The sequence below is a fragment of the Phocoena sinus genome, chromosome 2, assembly GCF_008692025.1.
Source record: "Phocoena sinus isolate mPhoSin1 chromosome 2, mPhoSin1.pri, whole genome shotgun sequence".
In the NCBI taxonomy this organism is placed as follows: domain Eukaryota; kingdom Metazoa; phylum Chordata; class Mammalia; order Artiodactyla; family Phocoenidae; genus Phocoena; species Phocoena sinus.
This window is the reverse complement of record NC_045764.1, coordinates 37732864-37755892: the sequence shown is the minus strand read 5'-3', so window position 1 is coordinate 37755892 and position 23029 is coordinate 37732864. Positions and strand designations below refer to the sequence as shown.

The following is a 23029-nucleotide window of genomic DNA, read 5'->3' as shown; positions in this document are numbered from 1 at the left end:
CAAGCCCCAGTTTGCTCATCTGTAAAATGAAAATTAAAATGCTCATCTCCCTGGGATGGCCTGGATCGTGTGCCTGTTCGTTAGTATAAGCTCAGTTAACGATGGCTAAAAAGAAGTTAGAAAAAACTGACAACCCTTCCTCCTGCCTTAAACAGTGGAGACAGAGACATGGGTCGGACAGCCCACAAGTGGGTGCTTCCTTTTCTCAGAGGCCATTTAGGATCACAGCGAAAGAGTGAATTTTGAAGAATGGGTGTGAATCTCACTATCCTGTTTGGAGTGAGGGGAGCTGGGTACCTTGAGCATTGCTGTGTGCCCCAGCCTTGAGCCAGGCCCTGTGTCCCATTCATGCATTCACACAAGGCAGGGTGGAGCCTGGAGGAGGTATGGGGCATGGGGCAGTGTATGTGTGGACTTTCCCTGAACTGCAGTGAATTCCTGCAGAGGGATGCTGGGCCCCCACTTAGCCCTGGGTCTAGGTCCGGCCTTGTTCTCTCCCGAGGGGACCTCTGGCACCTCCCCTAGCCTGGCCTCAGAGGAGCAGGGCCAAGCCCCTTAGGGTGCCTTCCCCCAATGAGCCCTCGCCCCCTGGACACCTCCCATCTGTGTTTCCTTCCTCCCTGCGGTAAGTGAGGTCAGTAGAGGGCCTGCATGGTGGCAAGGCAGGGGGTCCATTCTGGGATCTGTCTGAGTCTAGCCCTTGGAGAGAACCCAAGAGAAAGAAGGCTCGGCCTGATGAAATGGGGTTTCTTTTTTTCTCCTTTCTTTCTTTCTTTCTTTTTTTTTTTTTTAAGCAAAGAGATAAATAAGTGTCGCCCTGAGATGCCAAGAGAACATTGAAAGAGATAAAAGGCGAGTAAAAGGGACTAGAGACCAGAAGCAAAGGACAGGGAGGGATTTGGACTATACACTGCGATGAGGGGAGAGATGAAAGAGGAAAGAAAGAGATGGGAATGCAGGACCGAGTGGCAGAGCGGAGGATGGGGTTGCCACGGAAACGGAAGGAGGGAGAGGAAGACAGGATGGAGAGGGCTGAGAGCTCAGTGCGGGCGGGGCCTGAGACAAGGCTCAGGGAGGAGGAAGGGAAGCCATGAGGGGCTTCCAGGTCTGAATCAGGCCCCGGTGTGGAGAAACTGAGGTTGGCAAGGGAATAAGACCGGACCCAGAAAACTCATCCTCGCGCAAAGGTGGTAGGGTGGAGAGAGCTGGGCCTGGGCCCCCCGGGGCTGACCCAGCTGGGGTCTTCTCTACCCTACCTGTCAGGGACTGCCACTCTTTAAGCCTCAGTTTCCACAACCGTAAAACGGAAATGGTACTCCCAACCCCAGAGGGCTGCCTAGAAGCCTAGAAATTGCACGTGGGCCTGACAAAGTCCAAGCCCAATAAATGCTCCCATTGTTCCTTCATTTGTGGTTCTTATCTTTGTCTGTGAACTTGTGAGCCCAAGTTTTATTTGTTTTTCCCTGTTAACATTAAACTGGTGATCTTTGGGTCCAGCAGAGTGTACTTGTTTGGAGGATAGATGTGCTTTTTGCTTCTGGAATTGGAGAAAAGACACAGAGCCTTCCAGAAACATGAGACCTGCTGTCCTTTCCCCTGGGAACAGGGACTAGTCCTGAAGTTCAGGGAAAGGAAGTACAGACTTGGGGATTTCCACCTGGGGCTCGGCAAGGGGCCTCTTTTTTCTTTGCACTTGAATATGGATATTCTCAAAAGAGCAACAATTCATTCTGTACGTGCACTCTGCTAGGAATGCACTGTGAGCACACGGACGAGTTCTCTGTCCTCTTGTAGAATCTGTGATCTAATGGGGACACCAGACATTGAGCGAGTACTTACACAATCAAATCTGTCATTAAAAATTGTGATAAAGCCCAGGAAGGAAAAGTATTAACCTTATAACTGCTTAGAACTTGGGGGTCCAGACCCGGTTGGGGAGAGGGGCGTCAGGGAAGGTTCCTGAGCAAGGGATGCCTGATTGAAAGCTGAAGGATGAGGGACAAGGAACAGCATTCTAGGCACGGGGAACAGCATGTGAAAAGGCCTCATGCAGGAAAGTCTATTATAGAAAATGAGGAAAGCCCACGTGGCTGGAGGGTGATGAGTAAGGGGACAAGCAAAGTGCTGTGAAGTTGCCACATAAGCAGGGGGCCAATCAAGCAAGTTCTTACAGGTCTTTGGTAACGTGTCTGGACTTGATGCAGGCCAACAGCCTGGTAGGGGAGCCCAAGTATGTGGGGTGGCTGCCATGTTTGACGTGGATGGATGGATGGATGGATGGAAATGCACCGGGAATCAAGAGCTCTCAGTTTGGTCCCCATTGTGGGCTGGGAGCCTTGGGGGCCTCAATTTCCACATCTGTAAAATGACAGCATTGCACAGGAGGGTCCCCAAAGTTCCTTCCAACCCTGCTGATGAAGATTCTAAGACCAGCCTCAAGGGTACACAGCCAAAGTGGCCTGGGCAAAGGACCTTCAGTGAGGCCACTGTCCTGCTGTGGGAGAGCCCAGCTTTCCTCCTTTGTGACAAGTGAGGGGTCAGGCAGGAGGACCCAGGGCCCACGGCTTCTGGGTACCTGGTGACTTCAAATGAGAGGCATCACATCACTCCTTTACCCGCATCCACAGGAAGTGGACATGTGCTCAGTGTGCAGCTCTGCGGGAAGCTCAGCGTTTGCCCCTAGCAGTTAGTGTGGCAGATGCCCTGCTAGTCTGGGCTCATTTCTACAAGGGTCAGGGACCCACTCAGTTTTCCTCAGGACACGGGTCAGCGAGGGTTCCCCAGGCCGGCAGCAGGGGCTGGCCCCATCCAGGGACCAGGGCTCCCCAGGAGCCCACAGGCTTGCTTCTCTGGACACACTTGCTCCCTCCTCCTCGGCCCGGCTTGCTTAGGGTCTCTGCCCCCTGGTCCCGACTCCACCTCACGGCATGCCTTCACGTAGTCTTTGGTTGAGAGTGTAAGGCTTGGTGCGTAGCCGCGTTTCCAAGAGAGGAACCTGCTTGGCCTTCAAGGCCAGGTCACGTGAGAGTGCTTGTCAGCTCTTACCAATTAATTTCGAGAATCAGAATAAATTGGGGTTGTTTGGGGGAAATACACTGTCCAGGCTCCAGACCCAGAGATTCTGGTTTAACTGGCCTGGGGTGAGGCCCGGACGCTGGTGCTCTCATCAAACAATGCCAGTCGGACCCTGTGGAGCCAGTGTCTCTGCCCTTGGAGGAGTTTGAATTGTGAGGTCTCATGAATACAGCGGCCAAGATTGTGCCTCTCGCCATGGGGACTCCATCCCTCCTTTCCTAGGATTTAGGGGTCCCTGTGACCTCCCTGGAGGAGGGGCCCTCACACAGTGGCCGCTCTGTGGCAGCCAGGAGTGCCTCAGCCCAGCTCACCTCAGCTTGTAGAGGCAAAGGTGTGGCTCCCAGGATGGGTCTCGGTGCCCCAGGCCTGGGAGAGCAGGAGGGGAAGCGCTTTCAGAACAGTCCTCGCTGTCATAGGGCTGGAGGGACCTCAGTGCTCCTGGGCTTTCTCTGTGCAGCCTGGAGACCACCCCAGGGAGGAGGCGGGACTGTCCTGGAGGTGAGATGGGTCAGGGCGTGGGGAAGAACCCAGCATTTGTAGAACTCTTCTGCAAGGAGGCAAGGATTTCCCCTCAGTCTCATTCATTCATTCATTCATTCATTCACTCGTTCCGGGTCCTCGACGACTAGGCTTCCTCCCTTCCCGTTTCCCTGCCCTGGCATCTTTCTCTCCGGACGCTCCGCTGCTGGGCCCTCTCTGCCCCTCCCTGCAGTCACCATCCTCTGGGGTGGATGTCTGGTGGGGGAGATGGCCCATAAACAGATACAACTATGAATCAACATGATTTTATCAGCGTTCTCTAGAGAAACAGAACCAGCAGGATATATACACACACAGAGAGATTTATTTTAAGGAATTGGCTCACACGATTGTGGAGGCTGGCAAGTCCAAAATCTGCAGGGCAGGCTGGCAGGCTGGAGACCCAGGCAGGATTTCTGTGATAACAGTCTTGAAGCAGAATTCCTTCTTCTCTGGGAAACTTCCGTTTTTCTCTGAAAACTTCAACTGATTAGATAAGACCTGCCCACAATAAGGAGGGTAATCTGCTAAAGTCAACAGATTGTAGATGTGTTGCTATGTGGCTCACAGCAACATCTATCAAGAGATTAGCGTTTGGCCAAACAACTGGGCACCCAGCCTAGCCACATGTAAAATTAACTTGATGTTCTCAGGCTGTGGAAGAGGCCCTCGCCCTGCCCCTGGCTAAGGAATATCTCCCAGGAGGCAGTGCCTGCACTGACTCCGAAAAGATGAAGGGATATTCACCCAGTGCAAGGGAAGGGCAAGTCCTGGCAGGGGAGTCAGGCTGTGCAAAGGCCCCGAGGTAGGAAACAGCTCCATGTATGTCTGTGTTTGTGTGTGTGTGTGAGTGATGCAGAGGGACAGGAAGGCTTAAAGGAGGGTCAGGTAGAGCTTGGCTGGGGACAGCCTTGGGCAGTCAGCTAAGGCACAGAAACTTCATCCTATAGGCCATGTGGCTGAGGGTGGGCTTCTGGGGCGGAGACCTGCTTTACCAGCATTTCACTGTGCGACCTTGGACCAGTCCCTTCCCCTCCCTGAGCCTCAGTTTCCTTTTCTGGAAAAGGAAGTAGCCATACATGGTGAACGTCAGGTCCTCCTGTGGTTTGTGGGTTGGTGGCCCAGCCACTCTGGCCTCTGGAGGCAGGGCTTAGCAAATCTGTCCACAGAGAAAAGGGGAAGCTGAGGCAGAGAGAGGCCCCTATAAGAAGGAGACTCATACACTTCCCCCTTGGCCACCCCACCCCCAACCCAGCTGCCTCGTCAGTGCTGGGCCTGGAGCTGCTGAGTCGAGTGAGGCCTTGTGGGCTGGACAGAAGTGAGACTGTGCAAGGAGCTCTGAGGTTTGCACAAACCTCCAGCTTTTGCTTTCGCTTCCTCTTCCTTTCATGGGATGTGAGCAGAGTTTACCCTTAAGTCTACCATCAGGGGGACATGAGAGGAAACAAAGAGGGTGGTTTTGCTATAAGTTGAAGTCCCGTGAGTGGTTTGTTTGTTTTGGGGGTTTTTTTTGTTTTGTGTATTTTTTTACAGCTGTGTGCGTACCTGGACCTCCTTTTCCCCTCCCCGGGCCCAGCTACCTGTTCTACCCTACTCTGGGTTCAGTTTTTCAGGACCCAGGGGCTGCTCCACTGGGCCTGTCCCCACCCAACCCCAGCGCTGCACCTCCTACCTCCCAAAGATCCTGGCGCTTCAGGTTTTAGACTGAGCTCGCTCAGAGCAGCTCCCTGAGGTTGGGAGCTTATCATGCTTTCTACTGTATCCCCAGGACCAAGAATGGCACCCAGCACCTGGCAGGTGTGTTGAGTCAGTGATTCAGTGGCAGGACTGGAGACCACAGCCTCAGAGTCGCCTGGTGGTTCAAAGCCAAGGGGCGAACGTTTCCCCCTAGCAGAAGCCCGGGGCACTGTGGGGCCTGTGTCAGGGAGCAGTCCCTGCTAGGCCCTCAAAAATAGTCATCAGGGTGCTTGGTGACATCCCAAGTCTGGGCTCATAGAAGCCCCAGAGCATTCCTGTGTCTTAAGTTTGAGATGTCCTGGTGGTGAGCATGAGGAAAAGCATAGCCAGGTGGTCACCAGGCCCTATTGGTTCTTCCTTCCAAATGGCTCCTGTCTCGCCAGCCCCAGGCCAGACCAGGCCTCAAGTGCTCTGCCCCACTCTCTGTGTTCCAGAGCTACTCTGAGCTCCCTGACCCTCCCTCTGGTGCTTGAAGGGGGTCTCAGTGAGAGAAAAGGATCTTTTAAAGCAGTGTGGATGAGAAAAGGTCTCGTCTTGGGGAGGGGACCCTGGAAGACAGGCAGGTAAGCCAATGGATTAACCTGCCCTCAAGGTTCCAAGAAGCCTCTTGTGTCCATCTTACAGATGAAGAAACCGAGACCCTGAAGGGTCAGGTGACTTGTCCAGGGTCACATAGCAAGTCACTCGTTAATTCATTTGACAAGCTTGTGTCAGTGTTTACAGGAACCATAGTACAGCAATAGATGAAGCAACAGTGAGAGGTCTGGAGGACCTGGGTCCCTGCCTGGGTTGGGGAGACCTCCTGCTGGGCCTCAGGGGATGAGACTTGGGTCACTCCCCAGGGCTGGCCTGGCTCTCAGGCTTGGGAGGGGGTGATGCTAAGCCCTGGGAAGTAGGGCAGCCCTGGGCTTCTGGTGTCACTGACAGTCCCCTCCTTTCTCTCCACTCTACTCCTTCCCCTCCCCCTCCCCTGCTTTTGTTTCTTGGCCTCCACAGCCCTTCTCTCTCTCTCTCTCTCTCTCTCTCTCTCTCTCTCTCTTTCTGCTATGGCCTCCCTTCCCCCTACTCCCAGTGCAAGTCTTTAAACTACAATCAGGCAGTGATTCCATTTCCTCTATTTCCCTGCCTTTGCCATTTCCTTTCTCTCCACCCTGGGGACCTAGGGTGTCCTGGTAGGAGGCTGAGCTGCATCAGCTCTGATGGCCCCTCATCTCATAGTCCAGGCTGTGCAGAGCCCGGGGCGGTCTGAGCTCCCCTTTCTCTTGGACATCGTAGAGAGCTTTTGTTCTGAACCCACGGCACAAGAGGGGGGAGAGAGGCCTTGCCCTGAGAAAGGAGGCGCCACGGGGGGCCCAGGAAGATGACAAAAGGGTCCTTGAGGTGTGGGGCCCGCCCTGGCACACAGGTGGGGCACACCTGGTGGGCTCTCGTCCTGCCCTGAGCAGCCTGTGCCAGGACATAAAACGGGAGAGTTGTGGCCTCTGAGAAGGGGGGGGACCAAAAAGATGGCCCAGGAGGGGGGGAATAATGGCACCAGGGTTGCAGAGCCACCAGTTTCCCACTCCCTGGCCCTGTGTGTGATAGGCGGACTGACACATATGTGAAACGCAGGTGAATTAGATTCCCTCTGTCTTCGTTCTTCCTCCTGTCCTCTTTCTTCTGTCGCAACAAACAGAGCCCCTCCTACACACATGAGCACACACACACACACAGCCTGCCTGGCTGCCCTAGTGAACACTGAGCCCCATAAGCCCCTTAAACATGTATTTACAGGGTGATATGTGTCTGGTCAGGCAAGTATCCACCCAGTAAAAGAAAGCAGGGGCCTGACGGGCCAGATGGGCAGATGGGTTGATGGAGGCTCCCAGGAAAAAGTGCTTTTTGAGTGGAGACCCAAGGAAGGGCTGTGGCTGCCCTCGAGGGGGACCCCAGTTCCCCAGTCCGGCCGGAGCCTTGGACCAGCCAGGCAGGGACAGGTCTGAGGCTTTATGCTGCAGTTTGCCCAGAGCCTGCCCGTGCTTTGCTGCTGGCTCCTGGGAACCTGAGGTGGGCAGGGCAGCACCTGGGAGCTGAGGAGGCTGGGCTCAGAGCCGTGACGTGACCTCCCAGGTTGCACAGAAGATGCAGTGGAGCCTGGATGGGGCCCGCGTGCTGACCCAGCTCTGCCCTCACTGCCAGGGCACTCTTTTTTTTTTTTTTTTTTTTTTTTTGCGGTACGCAGGCCTCTCACTGTTGTGGCTCCAGACGCACAGGCTCAGCGGCCATGGCTCACATGCCCGGCCGCTCCGCGGCACGTGGGATCCTCCCGGACCGGGGCACGAACCCGTGTCTCCTGCATTGGCAGGCGGACTCTCAACCACTGCGCCACCAGGAAAGCCCTGCCAGGGCACTCTTGAGCTTGCTGTTGGTACTTATGCCCCAGATTCCTGGGCTGTGCAGTGTGGCGCTCACTACCTCCACCCCCACGCCGCCCCCATGGCATTGTTCGTAGGATGGAATGGCTTTCCTGGGACCTGGTGAGCACTCAGTCACCACCTTTGTGGTTCGTTGTTGGCACCTCTGTGTCCCCGCATGGGGACTCGAACCCCTTGAGAGCAAGGACTGTGGGCAGGTCCCCGTTTACACCCAGGCACAGGCTCCAGTCCTCAGCCCCAAAGTGAAACCTGCCACCTGTCCCTGCAGGAGGGGGACACGTGGTGGCCAAGGGCAGGTTCGGCTTGCACCTGGGATCCTGGTGTGAGCCTTAGGAGTGGCCCCTTTCACTCTTAGAAGGTCCCTCCTAACAGGGATGGAATGTTACATGATCACCCTCCGTGTAGGGGACCACAGCAGACCTGTGCTCCAGCTCCCACAGGCTGACACCGGCTGACTCTTTCGCCGACTCATCTGCCAGTAGAGTGATGTTATGGGTTTCTTTGCTCCCGTTCCCTTCAGCTGCCAGAAGAGGGGTGGTGCCAGGGACTGGGGCCAGAAGAAGAGCACAGGTGAGGGGACTAACATTTCCACCGGCATCCTCATCTCATCTCCTCAGCACCCCAGGACTCAGGCACCATATCCCCCTCCGCAGAGATGAGGAAACTGAGGCTCAGGATGTGACAGGATATACCTGAGCTAGAAAAGGATATTGTCCAAATTTGAATTTAGAATCCAGGGCCAAGTCCTAGCACAGGCTCCGCTGTTGAGGGTCAGTCCCTCCCCTCCACTGGCCCTGCCTTTGAGGAAGTCTAGACAAAAGTGCTGAGCTGCTTGTTTTCTCAAACCCACAGCAGACATGAGGGCTGCTGCTGGGTGCTGCTGGGCGCTGTGTCAGATGGGCCGCTGCCATCCACGGCAGTGATGCTCCCCCACAGGGACTCCGGTGGGCACAGGGGTCATCTCTGGACACCACAGGGGTGTCCTCATCTCCCTTACATCTCCAAGCACAGGGCCTGACCCATAGCAGGGATTTAGCAAATATTTGCTGCACTAATCAGTGAATGAGTTCTTAGTCTCTAGAGGCTGTTGCAGAATCACCCAAACCTTTGCTTGAATTTCGGGCCCCAGAATGGAGAAGTCTCTTAGCTCTGTGGTTTTCATCAGAAAAGGCTGCTTCCAGAGATCTGGGCAGATAAATAATAGTGACTCTTTACATTTGGTGAGGGCTTTATAATTAACTAACCCCTTCATCTACGTTCTGACCTCTGGGCTCTCACAACCCTACCATGGGTAGGTGTTTCCATCCCCATTTTTGGACAGGGAAACTGAGACGCAGAAGTGACTTTGAAGTGACTTTGCTTAGTCACTTGTACACGACAGAGCTGGGACTTGAGGCCAAGCTCAAGTTGGGTGCTCTTTCCAGCAGGGGGTGGGAGGTGGGCTCTGAATCAGGGCTAACCCCCCAGCCTGTTCCAGGTGGACCCAAAGGTTTCCTTCCATCTGACCCCTTCCATGAGAGCCCTGGTTTAAGCTTAATAGTTTAATCTTTAGTGTCTGTTTCAAGGAGGCTAAATTCCTCCCTGGGGTATTTTATTTTTAGCCGGCTTCAGGAAGGGGAAGCTCCTCTGGCCTGTGGGGGGAGGGAGGCACCAGGCCGGGAGCTGGTTTCCTGAGGAAGGGCCGCCGCCGGCCGTGCACCTGACCCTGGCCCTGGGAGCAGAGCCAGCAAGGCAGGCAGGAGCCACCCCAGTCCTGCCTTCCTTTCCCCTTCCTTATGGGGTGCCTCTGATGTGCTGTGCTGGGCACTGAGCTGGAGGCGGGGTACAATCTGATGAGTATCCCAGGCCTGGGAGGAGGCCCTTCCACATCCGGGCTGGCGGGGAGGGCTGGGAAGCCCCAGGAACAGGGGGAATTTGAGGGAAGCCTGGGGCGCTGGTGGGAGGAGCCGGCAGCTCACCGGGGTTGGGGAAAGGGCACCTGGGTGGGAGAATCCCTGTGCAAAGGCCGGGCTACACGGAGGGCACTGGTGCACCTGGAGCCTCTATGAAGGCAGGAAGCTGATGCACCGGGGGTTGGACCCTGACAGGTGGACTCATTGGCTTTTTTAGAAACACCTGTTGGATCAGAGCGCATAGCTGTGAACCTGGGAGCCAGTTTTTTTTTGTTTTTTTTTTTCTGCGGTACGTGGGCCTCTCACTGTTGTGGCCTCTCCCGTTGCGGAGCACAGGCTCCGGACGTACAGGCTCAGCGGCCATTGCTCACGGGCCCAGCCGCTCCGTGGCATGTGGGATCTTCCCGGACTGGGGCACGAACCCGTATCCCCTGCATCGGCAGGCAGACTCTCAACCACTGTGCCACCAGGGAAGCCCTGGGAGCCAGTTTTAGCATTCATTTCAGCCAGTTTTCTCAAACTTGGTAGCCATCATGGAGCCCTTCTTTCAAATCTGATCTTTCAAATCAGATCATGGAACGTGGAATTCCAGTGTACAAATCAGACACAAGCTATACATGTTTTTTTTTTTTTAACCCACTAATTTCTTTCTGTTTTTTTTTTTTTTTTGGCTGCGTTGGGTCTTCGTTGCTGTGCGCAGGCTTTCTCTATTTGCGGCGAGCGGGGGCTACTCTTTGTTGCGTTGCGCAGGCTTCTCAGTGTGGTGGCTTTTCTTGTTGCGGAGCACGGGCTCCAGGTGCGCAGGCTTCAGTAGTTGTGGCGCACAGGCTTAGTTGTTCCACGGCATGTGGGATCTTCCCGGACCAGGGCTCGAACCTGTATTCCCTGCATTGGCAGGCGGATTCTTAACCACTGCACCACCAGGGAAGTCCCCACAAGCTATATTTTACACGGTATAAATTTAGGTATTTAAATGTCTAACATTTAGCTAATCAAGAACAGTGACCTGTTGTGATGGGCACAGTCATCTAGCATCAGGGCTGACAGGAGGTAGCTGCTGTCTGAGATCGGCCTCGGCACCTAATTGATTTTTGTGTGTTGCCTTGTTTTTGCCCCCCCAAAAAAACCCAAAAGACCACATTCACATGGCCAAGCCGTTACAAATGGTGACAGTTGTTTAACACCTCACTGTACAGTCTCAAGGTCTGTGCAAAATTAATTATACCTTGGCAACAAAGCCAGTGGGCCTACTGAATGTGTAGGAATGAGGTATACATTACATTTGAGTAGATGGGTTTTTAAAATAGCAGAATCTTTATTTTTTGCAATTTTGGATCCGATTTTTTTTTTTTTTTTTGGAACTCCTGAAGGACATGCAGAACATAGTTTGAGAACCACTGAGGAAATCCAACCACCCTGTATCACAGATGGGAAGACTGAGGTCAGCAAGGGGACAGGGCTTACCCAGGATCCCACCGGGAGATGGAGGACATGGCGATGATCAGATACACAGAGGGTTATCATTGCTCCCCATAATTACAAGTGTGCCCTGTTCCCAAGGCAGGAAGAGAAAGGCGTCAGGGACAGACACGCCCAAAGCTGGCTGAGCCCTTGCTGAGTGTGTCTGTCTGTTGTCTGTCTGTTGTCTGTCTGCGCGACATTGAGCGGCAGTGCTAATGTTCCCTTCTCCTCCTGCAGCGATGCCCTCCTAGCCAGCCGCCACGGGATGGAGGGCTTCATGGACTCAGGGACACAGACGGATGCCGTGGTGGTGCTGTCCTTGGCTCAGGCTGCCGTGCTGGGCCTGGTCTCAGAAAATGAGCTCTTTGGAGCCACCATAAGCGCCGAAGCCTTCTACCCGGACCTGGGGCCGGAGCTGTCCGGGGCAGCCATGGGGGAGCCCCGGGCCCCGGGCCCAGATGTCTACCAGCTGGCCTGCAACGGGCGGGCCCTGGAGGAGCCGGCAGAGGAAGAGGTGCTGGAGGTGGAGGCAGCCTTCGAGAAGCACACCCGGCGGAAGACACGGCCGCCCGTGCGGCTGGTGCCCAAGGTCAAGTTTGAGAAGGTGGAGGAGGAAGAGGATCAGGAAGTCTACGAGGTGTCCGTGCCCGGCGACGACAAGGATGCGGGCCCAGCGGAGGCCCCCACCGAGGTGGCCAGTGGCGGCTGCGAGGCCCTGGTGCAGAGCAGCGCTGTCAAGATGATCGACCTCAGCGTCTTCAGCCGCAAGCCCCGGACACTGCGGCACCTGCCTCGAACCCCGCGGCCAGAGCTGGACGTAGGCCCCTTCGACCCCCACTTCCCTGACCCAGCCCGGGACGGCTTCCCCGAGCCCAGCATGGCGCTGCCCGGGCCAGAGGCGCTGCCCACAGAGTGTGGCTTCGAGGCGCCGCACCTGGCCCCCCTGAGCGACCCTGAGGCCCCCACCATGGAGTCCCCGGAGCCCGTGAAGCCGGAACAGGGCTTCGTGTGGCAGGAGGCAGGCGAGTTTGAGGCCGACGCAGCCGGCTCGACGGTGGAACGCCACAAGAAGGCCCAGCTGGACCGGCTGGACATCAACGTGCAGATCGACGACTCGTACCTGGTGGAGGCAGGCGACCGTCAGAAGCGCTGGCAGTGCCGCATGTGCGAGAAGTCCTACACATCCAAGTACAACCTGGTGACGCACATCCTGGGCCACAACGGCATCAAGCCTCACTCGTGCCCGCACTGCAGCAAGCTCTTCAAGCAGCCCAGCCACTTGCAGACACACCTGCTGACGCACCAGGGCACCCGGCCGCACAAGTGCCAGGTGTGCCAGAAGGCCTTCACGCAGACCAGCCACCTCAAGCGTCACATGCTGCTGCACTCGGAGGTCAAGCCCTATAGCTGCCACTTCTGCGGCCGCGGCTTCGCCTACCCCAGCGAGCTCAAGGCCCACGAGGTGAAGCACGAGAGCGGCCGCTGCCACGTCTGCGTCGAGTGCGGCCTGGACTTCTCCACCCTGACCCAGCTCAAGCGCCACCTGGCCTCGCATCAGGGCCCCACCCTCTACCAGTGCCTCGAGTGTGACAAGTCCTTCCACTACCGCAGCCAGCTGCAGAACCACATGCTCAAGCACCAGAACGTGCGGCCCTTCGTGTGCACCGAGTGCGGCATGGAGTTCAGCCAGATCCACCACCTCAAGCAACACTCGCTCACCCACAAGGTAAGGACGCCACAGGCCTCCCCGAGCAAGGCCCCGGCCCCTGGGCTCTCCCCCCCGCCTCCCGCCGGGGGCTTGGCCCCAGGCCTGAGGCTTGGCCCCAGGCCTGAGGCTCTGCCCTCTCCTCCTGCCGTGCTTTCATCCAGTGCTTCCCGAAGCACTGCCTGAGATCTTTTAGGTGGTGAACATCTCTCATTTTTATAGTTATATTTTTTTGATGAGTGTTAGAAAAGAATGTAATTGAAATTAGTTTTTTTAAATAGTAAAACTTGACTCATTTTAAAACTTTTTAACTGAAATGTTTGAGGAACCCCTGCGGGACCCAAGGAGCACAGTTGGAGGAGAATCGCTGATTCTCTATCTCGTGGCTGGGAGGACCGAGGCCGGAGAGAGGCCAGGGTGCCACGGGGAGGTGAATGAGATAGATGGTCAGAAGCTCAGAGGGCTTCCTTTGCTCCTTGTAATTACACGAGTCTATCAAAAGCTGTGTGCCTTCCCTTTAGGAAAATGCTAAATATATTTCATTTTAAAAGGGAATAGATGTGGGCTTCCCTGGTGGCGCAGTGGTTGAGAGTCCGCCTGCCGATGCAGGGGACACGGGTTCGTGCCCCAGTCCGGGAAGATCCCACATGCCACGGAGCGGCTGGGCCCGTGAGCCATGGCCGCCGAGCCTGCGCGTCCGGAGCCTGCGCCCCGCAACGAGAGAGGCCACAGCAGTGAGAGGCCCGCGTACCGTAAAAAAAAAAAAAGGGAATAGATGTAAGGAAAAATATTTGCTATGGAAAAGTACAATAGGTTCTAGAATATGACAAAATGAAGCAAAGTGGCTTGTGGGGACAGAAGGTGGAGCAACACTGTCCTTTTCCACTGTGTCCCTAGACATAAACTTGACCAGTTCTCCCCTTACCTTCCTCTTCCTTCAGTCCACTGGCCACCCTGCCTTTCAGCCAACGTCACCTCCTTTAAGAGGCTCTTACGTCCAGAAGGGGAATGAGGCCTCTCAGGTCCCACAGTCCCACTCTGGCACTTGTCCTGACCCATGGTTTCCACCCCAGATCCAACCAACTTCACTCTTTGAAGCTGAACATGCCTAGAGCTGCCACTCTCCATAATTGCGGCCTTAGAGACACTCCTGGTCAAACTCATGTCCTTATCTCTCACAGTGGACACTACAGTGAGTAGGGAAGAAACAGCCTGCCAGGCCGAGAATCCAGCCTTTCCCAGCCCTGGGAACTCTTTCTGCTGGAGCAGAGGTGATTCTTAGGTATCACTGCAGGCGCTCCTCATTCAATTGGTGTAGCTACCTAGAGTGTAATGTTAAGAAGGATTCTGAAGCTGAATCTGGGCTCAGCTGTAAAACCAGATGATTGATTCTTTCCGCCTGCGGGGAGTTGGGGGTTGCAGGGGTTGAGGGTGGGGAGAGTGCAAAGTGATAAGTACACGTGCTATATATTTGCCATCTTTCTCCTCTACTAGGAGACTTAAAAATCCCCACAAGTCCACAAAGTGTTAAAGGAGAAATAATACTGTGAAGAAAAGGCAAAAGCAAAAATCAAAGGCTGATAAAATTATCATTATCAGCCTCAGTTTACACATGTGCACACCATCCCAAAGGGCAGGGCCCCTTCGTGGTCATACACATCATCTTCGCTCTGTCAAGCAAGCATACGAGACAGGAGACACAGCCTGTCTGCTGAGAGAAATAGACACGGGAACTGTTAAATTATAACATGAAACTTTGTACCAAACAAGCAGTTGGGACAGCAGCTGTGACCACAGAAATGTGTCTGTGCCACTGGAGTTCTACTAAATTACTGGGGTTCTAGGAACTTTTGTCCTCACTTTTCTCCCCAGACAATACATTGTGCTTCCTGTGCACACAGCACCCTGTCCTGCTCTGGGGGTCACCTCCAGACCATGGAAAAGCATGTTGACCATCCAAACCAGAGGGTTTTCCCTTGGAATCTTTGTCTCCTGGGGTTGTGTTCCAAAGTCCATCAGTGATAAGAATCACCTGCGGAACCTGTTGGGATTAAAAATTCATGGGAATTTGAATCTCCAGGGAGGGGCCTGAGAGGCTTTATGTTCAACAAGAGCTACAGGTTGTTCTTATCACAAGAGAAGCTTAGAATACACTCTCAGGGGTCGTGGACGGGCTCCGAGGTTTGAGAAGTCTTTAAATTCTACACAGACCTGAATGTTTTTTCATTTTTCCTGGGGTGCTCATACCTTTAATCATACTCTCAAAGGGGTCTGTGAACCAAAAAGGCCACTGAGAGACAGCATTGAGGTGAAAAATATATACATGCATCTTGATCTCAGGAAGCCGTCCAGGCCCCCAGGCTAAGGCTGTGTCTTCTTGGCCAGAGGCCCCTGGTGCCTGATGTGATGCTGGCTTATAGCAGGTGCCTGGTAAATGGTTGATGAATTAATGAACGAATTAACGTGCAAACGAACACGCTTGCCTCGGTGCCCTGGTACAGACCTACAAATCCACCTGCCCTCTTGGGCAGGAGACAGCAGGTGTATGGGTCAGAACAATAAGACTCAGCCGATCTCTCCCTATCACTGGAATGCTTTCCATAGTAAATGGTTCTTCCCCAACATCCTCCCGGGCATTTCAAACAAGTGGCCCCTGTTTGGAACATCCCCAGGAAGTCATTTCCCAGAAGCACTGACCCTGTGGTACACACACACACGCACGCACTTCCAGAGCCTGTGTCCGTTGTGTGGCCCTGACCATCGCTCCCACCCCGCACAGGGTGTGAAGGAGTTCAAGTGCGAGGTGTGTGGCCGGGAGTTCACCCTGCAGGCGAACATGAAGCGGCACATGCTGATCCATACCAGCGTTCGGCCCTACCAGTGCCACATCTGCTTCAAGACCTTCGTGCAGAAGCAGACCCTCAAGACCCACATGATTGTACACTCGCCTGTGAAGCCATTCAAATGCAAGGTACCAGGCCTTCGGGCCCCCAAGTGGGACTTCCCCACGAGTGGCCTCAGCATGACGGCAGCAGCCGGGACCCGGTATGGGCAAGGGAGCCCTGGTTGGGTGAAACTGCCTGGGCTCTGGGGGTTGGGGTGGGCGGTGAGGGTTCAGGTCCTACAAGCTACTGAGGTTGTTTTTTGAGAATTGGAGGAGGGGGTGAAGGTCACAGTACAGCCGCAGGGAAAGAGCCCCGACCCAAGACTCAGTACACCCGGAGATCCGAGCCCTGGGTTTCTGACAGCTTCAGCTCAGGGATCGTGGGGCAGACACACAGGAACGGTGACCAGCAGGGAGTGGCTCAGTCCTCGGCCTCTGGGATCACATAGGAAAGGACGAAGTGAGTGCTTGTCCACAGCCGATGGGATTCCGGCCCAGCCGTGGAGGTAGGAGTGGCTGGGGGTCCGGAGAGCGCGGGTTCCCGGGCTGATGAGGCCGGGTGGGGTGTGTTCCAGGTGTGCGGGAAGTCCTTCAACCGCATGTACAACCTGCTGGGCCACATGCACCTGCACGCGGGCAGCAAGCCCTTCAAGTGCCCCTACTGCTCCAGCAAGTTTAACCTCAAGGGCAACCTGAGCCGGCACATGAAGGTCAAGCACGGCGTCATGGACATCGGCCTGGACAGCCAAGGTGGGTGGGCCACACGCAGTGGACAGAGCAGGAGCGGTACTGTCATGGCACACTCAGGAGCCTCCTGTCCAGTGAGGGGAGTGGGGAGGCTGGCCAGGCCTGAGACCTCATTGGGGTGGGCTCAGGTCTGGAGAGGGAGCACCCTGGAGGGTCACCATGGTGATAATGATGGGATATTTGTGTATACTTCAGAGGACTTACGAGGGCTCACATAAACAATAATAAAAATAATTTGTTGAGTGCTGTGTGCCAGGCCTTTATTAACTCACGTAACCCTCACAGTGAGGTTGGCTCTGTTATTATTGCCATTTTACAGATGCAGACACTGAAGGACGGAGAAGTTAGGTAACTCATGCAAGATCATTACTGAGAGATGACATTTTTTTTAAATGGATGGGAAAGAAAGTAACAAAAGGAAAATTGGCAACTGTAAAGATAAGGGAGAGCCAGGTGAGGTCACAACCCCAAGTACACCATGGGAGGTCCTATGGGCATGCAGAGGGGAGCCCTGAGCTTCCTAGTCGCCAAGGCAAAAAGGGATATACAATCAGTCACATTCTTCATAGTGCCTGCCAAAAAGAATGTAGCCCACATACTCAGGAGAAGTGTCCTTACCTCTGCAGTTGGTGGAGGTTTCATTGGCTGTTGGTTATAACATCCCTACATGTTAGTGATAGCTGCTCCCCTCAACACTGGTCAGTACTGGAAGAACTGTAGTCGCTCTGGCCTCTCATGGGGAGGAGGCACTTTAGAGATCCTCCAGGAAGGAGAAGCCAACCACACTTCAGGAAGGTTCCTTGTATAGTCTGGAGCTATTTGACTTTCTGGTGCTCCTTCTGAGACAAATTAGCTGGGAATGTGCCCCGACAATCACCGGGTGAGTCGACTTGCCATGTGAGGTTACTTTCTAGGAGTCAATCAGATGCTGGGGGATGCTGCCATAACCCTGATTTAGTTTTGGAGCAGTGAATGGCCGGGAGTGTTCTGGCAGAAACAGGTGGCATCAGTTTTCCATTCTGGGTGAGGATGAAACGCTGTTGGCTGCATATAGTTGCTCTGTAGCCCCTTCTTACCCAAAATGTGGTTCTAGGACCAGCAGTACTGGCATCACCTGGGATCTTGCTAGAATTGCAGGCTCCACCCCACCCCAGACTTGCTGAATCAGGCTCTGCGTTTCCAAAAGATCCCCAGGTGATTTGTTTGCACCGGAAAGTTTGAGAAGCATTGAATAAAGTGATGGTTTTCAAACCTGAGCAAGGGAGCATGAGAATCACTCCAGGCTTGTTAAAACAAATTGCTGGGTCCCACCTTCAGAGCTTCTGATTCTGTAGGTCTGGGATAGGGTCGGATCATTTACATTTCCGACAAGTTCCCCAGGTCACACCGAAGCTGCTGGTCATGAACCTCACTTCGAGAACCTCTGACCTAGACTCCAGAGAACTGTTCTCAAACTTGGCTGCACATTGGAATCACTTTGAGAATTTTTAAAATGCTGATGCCTGAGTCTCAACCACAGAGATTCGAATGTAACTGATCTGGCGTGTGGCCCAGGATCCGGACTTTTTTTTACGCACCCTAGTTCATTCTATGCGCAGTAGAGTTTGAGAGCCAGTACTCTAGTGGACATGCCAGGTAGCTAACCCACCAGGAGGGGCCAGAACAGGACTGGTCCTTTTGGAAGTAGCTGTCCCTGCACACCTCGCTCCCAGGGGGTGGTTAAGGCCTAAGCTGTTTCCACCTGAGGTCAGTGACCAGGGATGCCTAGGGTTGCTTTGTTCCTGATTGTACCAGATGACAGAAAGTAAAGCAGGGATTGGCACGGGAATGGCTGGGGCCCAGGTCCACCCACCACTCACGTATAACCTTGGTCTGAGAAGCTCAGGCTTGACACTTGTGCAGGAGGAAGGCAGCCTACAGTCTAGATGGAACCACCCAATAAACGATAGGACTGTAATTCAGGAGGTAGATCAACATCTTTGTAAAAAATGGTACAGAGTATTCCCTGGGGCCAACCGGACAGGCCAAATAGAGTTAATAAAGGGAGGTTGGGAGGATAACAGAGACCCAGAGGTAGAAATTTTCCCAGGGTCTTTATTTAGCTTGTTTTTAATCAACTATATGGTATGAAGGTGTGGCACTAGGATTTGAGGAAGAAAGTGCCTAGGGGCTATAAGATTTGGTACAGCTGAGGGAACTCCCTAGAGGTCAAGTGGTTAGGACTCATGCTCTCACTGCCCAGGGCCGGGGTTTGATCCCTGGTAAGATCCCGCAAGCCGTGTGGTACGTGCGGCCACAAAAAAGTAAATAAATAAAATTTTTAAAAAAAGAGATTTGGTACAGCTGGCCTCATTTTATAAAGTCAGATGCTATGGGCACAAGTAAGAGACACCCCATTCAGACTGGTTTAAACAATAAGGCAATAAATTAAGAAATGATTTGCAGTCCAGGCTGTCTTCAAAGTTGGCTGATTCAGCCCCTCAACAAGGACAGGGTGAGGCTCCCTCTGTCTGTCCACATTATTAGCTGTGCTTTTCCTCATAGTCGCAGAATAGCTGCCAGTGGCCTTTAGGGCAATATGCTTCCTTGTTCACCTCCATTGGAAGAGTAAGAGCCTGCTCTCCTTTGCTCTGTGAAACTAATAAGAACATTCTAAGAACTCACTAGCAGGCCTTTCCTCATGATTCACTGGCCAGAATTGGGTCCCATCCCTAATCCTGAGCCACTCATTGGCAACGAGTGGGATTACCCTTCAACCAGTGGTTCTCAACTGGAGGTGAGTTTGCCCCCCAGGGACATTTGGCCATGTCTAAAGACATTTGGTTGTCACAGTGGGGGCAGTGCTACTGGCATCTCGCTGATAGAGGCCAGGGATGCTGGGAAGCATCCTACAATGCACAGGACAGTCCCCCACAACAAAGAATTATGGCCCAAGATGTTAATAATGCCAAGGTTGGAAAACCCTGCCTTAGACTCATCAGGGCTACCCCTGGGCTGGGGTCCATTTCTCCCCAAACACATCGCATATCCCAGATGGACAGGGGCAGAATGCACACTGGGGCTCAGCCACAGTCCCTGCCAGCAAGACTCCCAGGTCCCCAGGTCACACCCTGGGCCTCCCTCCCTCCATAACTCATTGGAAGGCAGCCCCACCCAAGCTCCTTTGTGGAGTTTTCTATCTGGCTTTTGTTCCAACAGTAAGAGCTTTATAAAAGATTTCAATTTGATAAAATTACAAGAGGCCTCTTAGAATTTTTATCTCGTCATCTTTGTTAACCTACCTTGAGTGCTTGGCCTTGGAGAGCTAGGCCTGAGGATACCACTGGGTAGAACTGGCGCCAGGTCAGAGGAGAAACAGCTCCCTCCAGCCAAGTAAGGTAGAGTTGCACAGTGGATCAAAACAACAGCACTGCTGGGTGCCCTTTGGCAAGTTGATTAACCTCTCTGAACTTCCTTTTGATCTCCTAAACGGGGTTGCTGTGAGCATTCATGAGATGATATATGTGAAGTGCCTGGCATACAGTAGGTGCCAAACGAGTGGTATTGCAGACATGATATAGTACAGGAGGCTTTCATATGGCAAAGGAGGCTAATGAGTAATGTTGCAAAGAATAAATAAGGGCTTAGTGACTCAGGAGGTGCAAGAGAGGGATGACCCCAAGAGTTCAAGTCCAAGCCTGTACCCACTCGGCACACATTTGAGAAGCCACGGGAGTCGGGGGCCTCCCAGAGCAGGAGGGCAGAGGAGGCAGCTGAGAGTCTTTTGGAAGCAGTGACTGGCAATGACTTCTTTAGTTCTGCTTCCCGTGTGGGAGTGACCACAGGCAGCATCCAGGCCTAACTGTGCCCTCTCTTGCAGACCCCATGATGGAGCTGACGGGCACCGACCCCTCCGAGCTTGACAGCCAGCAGGAGATCGAGGACTTCGAGGAGAACGCCTACGCCTACGCCGGTGTGGACAGCAGCGCCGAGGCCAGCGTCCTCACCGAACAGGCCATGAAAGAGATGGCCTACTACAACGTGCTATAGCACAGGCCAGGCCACCCAGGACGGGGCAAGGAGGGCGTGGGGCGTGGGGGGAGACCCATGTGCTGCAGGCTGCACCTCCTGCAGCTGAAAAACAAGCTACTGCCCCACTGTCCTGAGCCCTCCCTCCCACTCAGTCGTTTGCACCACTAGGGACTTGTAGACCAAATGGAGACTGTACTACTGGCCTCAGCTGTGAACCAGGCACAGGCCCCAGGCATCCTAGAGAAGGAAGGGTAACACGGGAGGCCCAGGTCTGGGTCTCCTTGGCCTGCTGCTGTGGGAGAAATGCAGATGGGGGCCGTCTGGGGACAGGTCACAAGGGCATAGGTTCTCAAGTCTCTCCAGGCCCAGCAGAGCTGGGGCGGCCCGTGTGGGCAGGGCCATCCTGATGGCTCCTCGGGGCTCCTGTCACTGGAGGGAGATCTCTTGAGCCATGTCTTGTTTCTCCTCTGGACCCTCTCCTGCCTCTAGGGATGTTTGAGCTCCTGTGCTGGTCAGCCTTGCCCCCCACCCTTACCCCCCACCAGCCCCTGGGCTGCAAAAAGCCCAGGCCCAGAGCCCATTCCCCCACCCTGTCCATGGACAGCCAGGCAGGGCCCTCTGCCTTCTACCTCCTGGTGCCTCCCGCTCTCTCCTCCAGCCAGGCGTGCATGCAGCCTGGTCCTGGCCTTAGGAAAGCGGGGTGTAGCCCAACCCCCAGCTACCATCCTCTCCAGCCGACCCCCAGAAGGCTCGCATCTTACAGCCCTGTTTGGAAGTGGGCGTCCCTAAAGTGGATTTCAGCAAACTGTTATCTAGTTCTGTCTCGGAGTGGGGCACCACCCCAGGGTCCCCCGACAAAGCCAGGACATGCCTTGCGTCAGACACACACTAACAAAGACAGATGGAGGCCCCCTTGAGCGAGGGGACCGGTGATGGGGTCGTTGGGGACCAAGAGAGGCTGTCCTTAAGGAGGCCAAGGAGGGCCTATGTAGGGGTGGGGGTCTGGAGTTTTCCTCTTATTTAAGGTCTAATAAGTATCCATTTTGAGGATGGGGACAGCCAAGAGTCAGCAGGGTCCCAAGAAGAGCAACATATTTAAAAAGGAAAATGAAGACCATAGAGGGAAAAAAAAAAGGTTTTTTGAGCAAAGGGGGATATTTTGAAGGTAATTTATTTTTCTCCTTTCCAACTCTGTGTCACCTATTATCTTTTCTGATGGAGATCATTTTCTTTTTGCCAGCGGAAGCTTTCTCGTGTGCTGTGTGTGCTTTGTGCCTCCCCAACCAAGAGCAGCGTGGCCTGCCCTGGCGGGACTCGGGCTCGGAAGGCACTGTCGGTCTGGCCCTGGGGCTTCAGCTGCTGGCAGGAAGCCTCCGGAGGCCAAGGCGAGAGGCAGGAGGAGTCAGAGCCCGGCAGGCCGTCCACCCTCTCCCAGCTCCTCCGGCTAGTGACTTGCTCTGCACCACCCAGAGCAGCGGCCCAGGCTGCCGCCCCTGCTCAGCCCACGGTTCGCTCCCTCGCCAGCCCGCTCTCATCTCCTCGGTCCCCGCGCCAGCTCCTGTCCCGGAACTGAAGACTGCAGGCCCAGGGCGGTGAAAGAGCACATTCAGGAATGCTGGGGCACCCAGACGCCCACCCACTCGCCCCCTGCGGCCTCCGTGGAGGGGAGCAGGCAAGGCCATTCCCAGAGGCACAGGAGGTGAAGCCACCAGCTTCAGCCCAGAAACCAGGAAGCGGGGAGCGGCTGGGGAGGGAGGTGCCCCCAAGGCCGTATCCTTAGTGAAGGACCAAGGCAGGCCTCAGGGTGGCTGAGATCAGGACGGAGGGGAGGACAAGGTAGCCTCGGGATCAGGCAGCCAGGTGCCCCTTCCTTCTCTGCTAGAGTTCATGCTAAGCAGCAAATAAGAGGGCTGGGGCTCACGGGAGCCTCGCCCCGACCGTGGCTCTCCAGACCCTGAGGCCCCCCAGCCTCCCAGGTGCCCGCCATGATGACCCTCAGGTGGCAGTGACCCCGTCACTGTAGAAGACATTTTCTCCTGCTGAGCAGAAGCATCATCCCCGCAAACTACCTCTTCCCACAACTTCTTTCACCCCTGGTACCAAAAAGAACCCTGTACCTCCTCTTCTTCCTCTTCCCTGCCAGTGCAGTGGCCTTGGTCTTGGAAACCCATGAGAGACGGTCTGGCCCCCAGGGTGGGGCTCTCCTCTCTGCCCCCAGCCCCGCCATCAGCACCAGCCCTCTGCGAGGTTCAATACTTGAACGCCCCCCATGCCCTGTGCCTTGGACCTGGGCAAGGCTGAGAGAAGGAAGCAGCACAACTCACAATTGGAGCTGGGTGGGCGGTGGTCTTGGCAAGGCTCCGGTCCCCACCCCCCACCCCACCTCACCTTTTCAAAAGAGGCGTGCAGCCTCTCGGGTGACTTGGAAACTCCTGGACAAATCCCATTCTAACTTATTTTGACGTGTATACAAACCAACTGTTTAGAAATTCCACTTGTGCAAAGCCCTACTGTGTTTTTATGTTCCTGTTTAAAAGAGGTTTACTTAGCAATAATTATAAATAAATGAATATTCTTTAGTGAG

General features: G+C 54.5%; 1 protein-coding gene across 6 annotated transcripts in view; it reads left to right on the top strand.

Moving 5' to 3' along the window:
* The window catches only part of ZNF710 (zinc finger protein 710), a 66634-nt gene extending 43605 nt beyond the window's left edge, over positions 1–23029 (top strand). For 5 of the 6 annotated variants that reach the window (XM_032622029.1, XM_032622033.1, XM_032622034.1 and 2 more), the window contains 4 exons: positions 11336–12824; positions 15583–15774; positions 16263–16437; positions 20294–21605. In XM_032622029.1, the coding sequence (XP_032477920.1) occupies positions 11336–12824; positions 15583–15774; positions 16263–16437; positions 20294–20463 (2026 nt within the window). In that variant the 3' untranslated portion in view covers positions 20464–21605. Of the gene's footprint in view, positions 1–11335; positions 12825–15582; positions 15775–16262; positions 16438–20293 lie in introns of all 6 variants that reach the window. The other variant, XM_032622028.1, reaches the window with a different exon arrangement.